At 37.4% G+C, this 10,684-nt stretch overlaps 1 protein-coding gene across 3 annotated transcripts in view; it reads right to left on the bottom strand.

The window, feature by feature from the left end:
- Positions 1-1,914: 1,914 nt before the first annotated feature.
- The window catches only part of Ankrd29 (ankyrin repeat domain 29), a 49,211-nt gene continuing 40,441 nt past the window's right edge, over positions 1,915-10,684 (bottom strand). For all 3 annotated transcript variants that reach the window (XM_071602851.1, XM_071602852.1, XM_071602853.1), the window contains one exon: positions 1,915-4,532. In XM_071602851.1, the coding sequence (XP_071458952.1) occupies positions 4,449-4,532 (84 nt within the window). In that variant the 3' untranslated portion in view covers positions 1,915-4,448. The remainder of the gene's footprint in view (positions 4,533-10,684) is intronic.

Here is a 10,684-nt window from a genome sequence, read left to right as displayed (position 1 = left end):
GATTATTTTTAAAATTTTAACAGCAGCAAAATAGGAACAATAATAGTATCTCTCTGGTTAAATACTAGTGAGGGAGGGGAAAACTAGTCAGGGGAAGTCACTCTTTCTGTTGACAGAGATAAAGCTGACAGGAATTGAGAACTAATCTTTAAATAACTTCCTATAATTGTTAACGCATAACCTCACTCATTCATATTTTAAAATTGCCTTAAAGTACTGCTAAAAATAAGGGTAAAGGGACCAGGAAAAGATCATAAGACTTTCCAGACTCACTAATTACATACATTTTTAATGAAGGGCTGAGGATAGTCAGGGAGTCTGGAGAAGGTCTCTCTCTCTGTTATTGGTTTACCCCATGGTGTTCAGTAGGTTAAGCAGAGTCAAGAGGCAGGCTGGGGCCTGGGTGTGGAGTTAATTCCAGTTACTTGGGAGGTTGAGATAGGAGGATTGCAAGTTTGAGGCCGGCCTAGGCACCTTAGTGAGACCCTGTCTCAAAATGAAAAATAAGTCTGGGGAGGTAGCTCAGTGGTAGAATGCCCCTACATTAATCCCCAATACAGGGGGAAAAAAAAAAGAAAGAAAAGGAAAAGAAAAAATGGCAGAGGTAGGCCAGCTGGGCTGGAGAATGTAGAATTTATTTTTCTAATTTTGCCCATAGAACATATATCTTACTATGTTTTGTGTTCCTGTAACAGAATACATGAGACTGGGTGTTTTATAAAGAAAAGAGGCTTATTGCATTCCCAATTTTGGAGGCTGAAAGTCCTGGGTCAAGATGCCAAGAACAGAGAGTAGCATATGTGGATGAGGTCACATGGCAAAAGAGTCTTCTCATCTGAAGATGAGCCGGGCTCACTTTTTTTTTTTTTTTTTTAACAGTGCTAGGAGTCAAACTCAGGGTCAAAAACCTACTCATGCTTAATGCACTGGAGAGTCGCTCAAAATTTATTTTTAAATATTTTCCTTCATTTTGCCAAAACTTTCATATATATATATATATATATATATATATATATATATATATATATATATATATATATCTCCCACACCAAGAACACAGCTTCAAAAATATACCTTTGAGTCATGTTTTAAGATCCAATACCTAATTCAAAAATTATTTTTTGTGTGGGTTTTTTTGTTGTTGTTGCTGTTATTTTCCTTTTAGTGTCTATTTAATTTCATTAATGATTACTGGCAATGTCTTCACTAGAATTCTGAGCAATAGCCTTTGTGTTCTGTAAGAAAATGCTCCTGGATTTTCAGAGAGAGCAATGAATGGGTATAATTCAGAAAATACCATAATGGAATATGTGTTAAAATGTTAAGTTCAATGAAATTTCTGAATTCAGTTTCATTCAATTTCTGAAGTAATGTTTAGAATTTAGCTATTACTTTTAAACACTGGTAAAATATTTTTATGTTGGGATGGGGTTGTGGCTCAGCAGTACAGCAATCGCCTAGCATGTGTGAGGCCCTGGGTTTGACCCTCAACACCACATGAAAATAAATAAATAAAACAAAGGTGTTGTGTCCAACTACAATTAAAAAATAAATATTAAAAAAATATTTTCGTGTACCCTATGAAAATCAAATTGTTGCTTCAAGACTTGCTGAAAGCATATATGTAAAAATAAGTAAATACAAATAATGAGTATTTGTGCACTTAGGTAGAGAATCTGTTTAAAAATATAGTAATGGTGACACATATATTAAACATTTGATATGTAACAGGAAAAAAAAATAACAAAATCATAGACCCATTAGTAGAATAAAGTTTGAAGTTCTATTCAGGATCCCCCAAATCAACACATTTACCAACAGAGTTGAATTGTTCACTCTAAAATCCCATGCTATTAAAAATCACAGAAATAACGTCTGACTGAAAACAAGCAAAAAAAATCAGCAAAGGCAAACTGGGTAGTATATTAACTTTATTTTGAATGACAATGTGGAATGTGTCATCAAACAAATACATGTAATGAAAATTTTCTGTAGTTTAAGTAAGCAGATGATTTGCACTAAGACTTGATAGTTTTAAGTCCTAGGATGCAGAGCTAATTGAATTGTGAATTAGGTAAATGTAAAATAAGAATCATTTACATGTGGTGCAAACTAAAATGTAATTTTTAAAAGAACAGACCTTCTGTTCGGTCTTTGGTAGGTGATTGATCATCATTGCCGCTGTAGATAATATAATAATTTCCTATAGTTCAAATGTGTTCCTTCTAAGCTAGACACCTCCTACCTATAGTAAGAGGCCTTCATTAAATATTATTAAAGCTACTAGATTCATTTTTAAGGCCCTAATATTATTCAAGAACATTATCCACTTAACACATCTAAGGAATAGACCAATGACAACATACTTTAAAAATATTAAGTCTGTGATTTTGTCTTTGGAAAATTTGTCATTTACCCATTAAGCGGTTCTGTTTTGGATCAGGATGAGCAACTATTTTTGGTATAAGGGCTAACTAAAGGGAAAATTATAAAGCATTTAAGGCCACATTATTTTCTTCTTAAAAATGAATATAGCTTTTTGAAATTCCCACAGGGGAAAATGTGTGTTTGTATAACTTTGCTGAATAAAAGAACGTCAACAAGGAAATTGGCACTGCTTTGTAGCTACCAAAATGTTTATATTGAGTGTTTTGGCAACACAGAGCTTTCTAATCTTTCATCTTGGAATTAGGCTGAAGATTTCTGTATAGCTAGTCAGGTAATAGGTATCTCTGAAGGCTGTGGCTTTGCTTGTGACATTGATAAATATGCTTATTTTTATTGTATTAATCATAAGAATGTAAGAGAATATCTTGTACTTTCAAAAATTACATTCTATCATTTACTGACTTAAAGATGATGCTTTTAGCACCACTGTAAATTGATTAAACAAAACTTATTCTGGGATTATAATATTTCTCTCCATATTAATGTGTCTTTACACAGAACATTGGCTAGAAACCAGAGCAAAACAGGAGCAAGAAAATTAACAATGTATTTAAATAACAGAAATACTATTAGAATTTATTATGGGAGATTATATAAAGAAGGTTTAGTTTTGTGTGTGTGCAGTTAGGCACCGACAGAGGCAGTTAGACACCATTGATCATAAAGTGCATTCAATGTAAGTTTTAATTCCCCTTAAAAGAATAATTCAATAAAACTCAGAATTCCTTCTTGGAATCCATCAACCCAAGACCATGCATAGATGAACACTTACCAAATACTAACAACCATCTTTTATAACTTATACTCCTGCAATAGTGATAGCATCGTGTACTTGCATATATCATATTTTATCTGAGGACCTCAGTCATTGTATCAAGCAGTGTGGTATTGGAAGCTCAAGATTCCACAGCATATTAGGTCTACTTATTTGTTGTATGGGAAATAGACTCCCAACAATAGAACCAAAATAAAATCTCAAAAGAGACAAGCCTACATTTCTTATAGTTTATAATTTTCTGGATTTTCAAATTTGCCACTTGTATCCTAACATACCTACCATGTTGACTAAGTGAAAAGGATTTTTACATGTCAGGAATAAGATTAGCATTAACCAACAAACATATGGGTTGCCCATTCTATAGTTCAACAGTCCCTCTTAAATAGCTCATGGTGGCTGTCAGAAGTGGCTTTCCCTAATGTATGCTTGCACGTCATTGATTCTCAATTATCATGGCTATGATCTTCGGTGGAAGAAAACATTTAACACTGAAATGACATACGTTTAGGTCCATGTATGTAAAATAGGATGCATCTACGTATTTTAGCACACCTACATTTAACACAAAAGCAAAAGTGCATCAATTCATTGAAAGGTCAATCTTTCGGTTTTTAAAAGGAACAAAACTTTGTGTCTCTTTGCATACTATTGAAAACCCTGTCCAACTTTGAGTTTAACTCTGAGACACAAGTTAGCCTAGCAGCAAATGAATTTCTGTGGAATCCATGAATATGCTAGGTCCCTGGGAACTGAGTTTCAGGGCAGTGTAATAAACTCACTGTAAGTGAGGGGACAGGGACCTTGAGCTCTTCTGTTCTTGACTCAGCTCTTTGTTAGGGTCCCACAGGATGGGCATTCTAAGCATGTTCTTTTTTAAAAGCATTTTCAACATTGAAAAGTGTGTGTGTGGGTGTGTGTGTATGTGTGTGTGTGTGTGTGTGTGTGTGTGTGAGAGAGAGAGAGAGAGATAGATAGATAGATACTGGGGATTTGACCCAGGGGAGCTCTACTTCTGAGCTACATCCCCAGCCCTGGTTTTTATTTTTATATTGAGACAGGATCTCACAAAGTTGCTGAAGCTGGCCTTGAACTTGCGATCCTCCTGCTTCAGCGTCCAGAGTAGCTGGGATTATAGGTATGTACCACCACACCTGGCAAAAAGCACTTTCTTTTTGGACAATGTGGTTTAGGTTTCTACCTTTCTGTCAAACATGAGACTAACTTAGCTTTTCCTGTGTCCTTCTTTACTTCGGAGGAGACGCAATATACGTTCATTATTGGTGAGTTCTGCCGGAAGTTCATTGGCCTGAAAACAAGATGAGATGGTCATTAGTGATTTCCCATAGCTGGTGTGATTTCAGGGACTCCAAAGAGGGCACCTGACCCACAACTTTCTCCTTCACTAATGAAAAATCCCCATTGGACACTCTTGTGTATTAAGGCAATAAAAATCTCCTTTAAGCATATAAATGTTACCTGTTACTTTCTGATCTCAGTGTTATTTTTCTTTCCATCCAGGGCCTTAAGAATCTCCTGGAGTTTTTTTGGTAGGACCTACGTTGTAAAAATCATTATGTCCTCATTTCCAACACAACGTGTAGTGCATCTTATTTCTGCTCACAAACACTAGTCAAGTTAAAGTTGATACCTTATTCTTAATTATTTATTATGTGAGGTGGTCTGTCCAATAGGGACTTAGGACACAGGGCAAGTATCTTTTCTTTCTTCTGCATTCCAATTTATTTAATTCATTTATTATTTTTAAAATTGTACACATTTATGAGCTACAATGTGATAATTTGAATATACAAATAAAGGGTATTGATCAAATCAGGGTGATTAGCATTTCCCGCTCCTTAGACAGTTATCATTTCTTTGTGTTGGGAAGCTTCAAACACCTCTCTTCTGGTTCTCTAACAAATGTATAATAAATTGTTGTAAGCTATGCCATCCGGTGCTGTAGCACACTAGAATTTATTCTTAACCAACTGTATTTTGGCACCTGTTATCTGATTCCCTCTATTATCTCTTCCCCACCCCCCCCTTTCTAGTCTCTAGTGACCACTCTTCTACTTTTTGCTGCTATGAAATCAACTTTTCAGCTTGCACCTATAAGTGACAACTTGCAGTGTTAGGACACGTATCTGTGGATGAGAAGGCAGAGTTAGGAAACACACAGAGCAGAACAAAACCCAAGAAAGAAGAGCTTCGTGGCTACGACCTTCACCTGAACCAGTAACTCAACACAGGTATCCCCCATCACCTAAAGTCTTTTCTTTTCTCATTGCTATGGAGACAGTCTCCAAACACTCAGGAATCCAGTTCCTCCCACAGGTAATAGGTGTTATAGGACAATGGTTTTCAAGCTTTTGTAGTCTCAGGACCCTTGCCTATGCTTAAAAAATATTGAGCACTCTAACAATATTTTGGTTTTGACTTATTAGAAATTAAAACAGAAAAAATTTTAAATATACTTCCTAATGTATTGAAAATAATAAAGCCATTACAGATTAGCATATATAACATATTTATGGAGAAATAACTACATTTTCAAAACAGAAAAAAATGAGTGAGAAGAGTAGCATTGTTTAATAGTTTTGCATAGGTCTTTAATGTGTAGCTTAATAAAAGACAGTTGGAGTCTCATATTTTCTTCTGCATCAGTGTTTGGTGATATGTTGTTTTCGTTGAAGCACAGGAAGAAAATTCAGCTTCATACAGATACAGAATTGGAAAAGGGAGGAGATTTTAACAGGTTGGTGGATCTCTGAACTATTCTTCTTGGATGCTACACCAAACTTCAACAAGAGGTAGTTTCTTAAAGTTTAACTGCAATGTGAGACCTGACACCACATCAATGAACTTTTAATTCTCTGCTACATTAAAATCCACAAACATGGTAGTGTACACCTGTATCCCAGTGGCTTGGGAGGCTGAGGCAGGAGGATCACAAGTCCAAAGCCAGCCTCAGCGACTTAGCGAGGCCCTAAGCAACTCAGCAAAATTCTGGGTTTTTTAAAATATTTATTTTTTAATTGTAGCTGGACACAATACATTTATTTTATTTATTTATTTTTATGTGGTGCTGAGGATCAAACCTAGGGCTACTCTAGAGCACTCTACCACTGAGCCACAACCCCAGCCCAAGATTCTGTTTTAAAATAAAATATAAAAAGGGTTGGGGATGTGGCTCAGTAGTTGAGTGCCCCAGGTTCAATCCCTGGTATAAAAAAAAAAATCCACAGGTCCATTTATTGATAGGTGAATCTTTTACCCATGCATTATTTGTGACATCATGCATTGCTCATTTGGAAAACAGTTCACAGAGTTATGTAGATCTTCCGAATCTTGACACATTTTGTTGTGCAATAGCAACATACATTAATATTACGACTGATTTTTCAGAAAAGCCTTTTTGGACTGTCAGCCTTGAACTTGTGGTGGTGCATAGAAGTTGTTCTTTCAGGTATAAATGGCGTTCTATGAAAAAAAGTGGCTGGTTCACTCTGCAATACAAACAACTGCAGAGGGACTTTCTTTCAAAACAATTATTGTACTCCAGTGGGCTGCAAAAATGCATTATCCATTTTATCACACAGAATATTAAAAGATGTTCAGCAAAAGTTAAGGTTTAATACAATTAACATTTTTTTCACTGCTTCATCAAAGACATTTTAAAGATCAATATTTTTGAAAAGTAATTGACAAAATTTGTAAAATAACTTACAAAGGATTGCAAACTGTTTTGCCAGTATCATTTAGTGCTCCTGCTTTGAAGTGTACCACGTCGCCAATGTGCTTGCCCCCTCTTGCTTTTGCACCATTGGAACAAATGTCCGTATGGTGAAAAAGGCAGTTCATCTTTGTATTATCAAGAATACTGTGCTGACTTTTTAGATCCCCTGAAAAGGTTTTGAAGACCTTCCTGTGTCCACAGACCACACTTTGAAAACAGTTGTTATAAAGGAATCAAAAACATGTTTTGGGGCCAGATCATAAAAGAGTAAAAAGGTACATAGAATGGTGGGAGGGAGGGCTTGCATATAGACGTTACCTGCTTCATGTATTTTTTCTCATGGACCATCTACTGCTTTTTGGAACTTGATCCTAGGTGAAGCGCCTGCTGTCCTCGTCATCTAGGCTGGATCTTGTTCCCTGACCCCTGCTTCCCTACCTGCTGGCTGGGACCTCACTTGTGAGGAAGTATGACTTTGCCACAGCGGTCTGCTGTGTGGCATGTTCTGTAGCTGTGCTCGTGCCCACCACATGGGACCTTTGATGTTGCCCCTGGACTGAATCAGAAAGGAAACTGCTATGCTATGCCAGAGGCCCTTTCATGAGGTCAAAGTCTACTATGTGCTTAGTTCTTGCAAGAGCAGACATTGCACAAGCTTAACACCTGGGCCTGCAGGGAAATGCTCCTGATAAACAGACCTAGCTTCACTCAGTCTCCAGAGTAAACACTCAGGAATAACTGAATTGATTATATCAGTTATTGATGAGCGGTGAGCACGCCAGAGGTGGCCAGATGAGCCACTGCAGTCAGGAGGAAGAAGGAACTATGGAGCTGAATGTCTATAAGTTTGCTCACTTCTCAGTGCCTTGTGTGATCATCTGCCTGCATGTTCACATCCTTTTCCATGAAAAATGAGCTTTATTATTAAATTTTGCTTGAAGAATGTGTCTCAGCAGCAATATGAAAATAAAGGACTTAGGGTGATATGGTTTTATGTGTTCTAAAAACCTGGTTGTCCATCCTCCTCTCTTCTGGTTGGTCCCCACTTAATTCCCAGGTTGCCAAGGTTGTATGGATTTTCATGATGGCTGGTACCCAGGTTAGCCCTTCATGGCCATCTTATTCATTATGGAGCAGGAACCTAAGGCCCATATTCATATTCGACACTATCGCATCAAACTGCTCCACTTTCCCATTGTTTCTGGAAGAAAATGTGTTCTCAGTGCTCATTTAGGGATATTGGAAACACAAGACCCCTGTACCTAGGGCAGGGGTGGCTATAGTGCAAGGAGTGGCTATTAGGGTCACTGGTTAGTCCTCTCTCTGGGCATCTGGGCCTTGAAGCCCCAGAACAGAAGTGGTAGGACCCCTGGAACAAAAGAGTGCTTCCATACAGTTCAGAAGTTACTTCAACTTGGAAGCCTTTGATAGCATTCTCTACTTCCCTGCTTATAGCTCGTATCATTTATATTGCAATTGCTTGTTTAGTTGTTTTAATTCTCCACTAAACTCTGTGCTCCATGAAAGCAGAGATGATGTGAATCTTATTCATCACTGTATCCTCAGCACAAGCACTAACAGTGCATGATATCTACTAGGTGTTCTATAAGTATTTGTTGAATGAATGAATGAAAGCCAAGAATACTATCTCAAGAGTCCTAAGAGGCTCACCCTTGCTTCTGGAGCTGCCATTAAAGACGATGGCTTCTCTAGGGTAGTTGGTAGACAGGTGAGGGCTTCCCAGAACTCTAAAGGCTTCAGTAGTATGAGGCTCCAACATGAGCACTAATATATACACTGAAGCAGTTTTAGGATAGGCCAAAGTTCAGCACTTTTCCCACTGGACATTACCCCAAACCACTATGATTGAAGATTATTGCATTATGCTGGGAGGAATTGCATGTTTCAAGTCTTATATTAAGGGCTAGGGATTGAATATGTCCCCCTTGCTTAATTCAGTCCTGGATAGTTCACCAACAAAGACTGACCTCTTCTGAAAGTCCATGCATAAGATCTAAAGGTAAGATCTAAAAGAAAGGCAACTGTGATCTCAACTGGCCACCAGGCCGGCTGGAGAACAGACCTGAGTATCCCAGGAAGAGATAAGCAGAAACGCTATCATCAAGCAATTCAAGGTTGAGAATAGGAAAAGAAAAATACTTCTATAATCTAAGTAAAACGGAAAAAAAAATGACCCTTGACTTTGGCATGTTTTTTTTTCTTTTAAAGAGAGAGAGAGAGAGAATTTTTAATATTTATTTTTTAGTTATCAGTGGACACAACATCTTTATTTATTGTTTATTTTTTTTTATGTGGTGCTGAGGATCGAACCCAGCACCCCACGCATGCCAGGCGAGCGTACTACCGCTTGAGCCACATCCCTAGCCCCTGGCATATTGTTTAATAGGCACTTCTTAATGGCTTCTTTTCAAAATGTCATGATATTATACACACACACAAACACACACACACATACTTTTTTGCAATCCTGAAGATCAAACCCTAGGGTTTCATACATGCCAGGCAAGTGCTCTACCATTGAACTACACCCCAACCCCATGTTTTGTTTTTATTATTAAAATAATTTTAAACAGTAATAGATATTTATAAAATTCAAAGAGTGTGTAAGTATGGAGTAAAGTAAAAGTTTCTTTTCATACCTTTCCTTATTGATTAGTGCATCCTCTTTCAAAAATAGTAGAATGAAACAGACATTATTATTACTGTGTGTATATATGTGACTGCATGACCAGTGTGATTCTGCAACCTGTATACTCAGAGAAATTATATCTCATCTGATTCAAATGTCTGATATGTCGAGATCACTGTACTGTCATGTGAAACTAAGTAAAACAAATTAAAAAAAAAGATCTTTAAAAAAATGGGTAGTTTAGATCTTTGCTAGGTTAGTCTCCTCACCCTGAATCTGTGCATGTGACAGCTGAGGCAGATGCTGAATAGGAGGAAGTACAATGACATTCCTGCCGTTGTTATTGTATACTCTCCAAATTCCAACTTTGGCCTAATGGTAACTATTTTTGTTGTTGTTGTTTGTTTTCATTTGTAGTGCTAGGGATTGAATTTAGGGCCTTGTGCATATTAGGTAAGTGCTCTACCACTGAACTACATCTCTGGCCCTGGCCTAACTGTAAAAAGGATTTAGGACTATAAAAAATATGAGTTTTGTAACAGTGACATGGGCTGCCTTTAACAATATAAAGGCAACATTTCCCCCACATAGTCACCGAACAGTGCAAACAATTCTTAAGACATGGACATCCAACTTATGGGAATGGTGGTTAGCTACCAGAACTCTGGCATTTTTAGGGCACATCTCTGATGACAGAACAATAATACTTTCTGTGTGTAATGGTGCACATCTGTAATCCCAGCTGCTCAAGAGGCTGAGGCAGGAGGATCATGAGTTCAAAGCCAGCCTCAGTAACTTAGAGAGGAACTAAGTAACACAGTGAGATCCTGTCTCTAAATAAAATACAAAAAAGGGCTGGGGATGTGGCTCAGTGGTTAAGTGCCCCTGAGTTCAATCCCCAGTACCAACAAAACAAAACACTCAAAACAACAACAACAACAAAAACCCAATAATACTTCCTCGCCATAATAACTGCTTGGCCTGCCTTTCTCATCCCTGCTGGAAGCCTGCACCACTGTTAACAGAAAAACCATTGATGACACAGGATTTTTAGTACAATTCCTTGGGTCTA

The sequence above is a fragment of the Marmota flaviventris genome, chromosome 16 (genome assembly GCF_047511675.1).
Source record: "Marmota flaviventris isolate mMarFla1 chromosome 16, mMarFla1.hap1, whole genome shotgun sequence".
NCBI lineage: Eukaryota > Metazoa > Chordata > Mammalia > Rodentia > Sciuridae > Marmota > Marmota flaviventris.
This window is presented reverse-complemented; position numbering and strand designations above follow the sequence as displayed.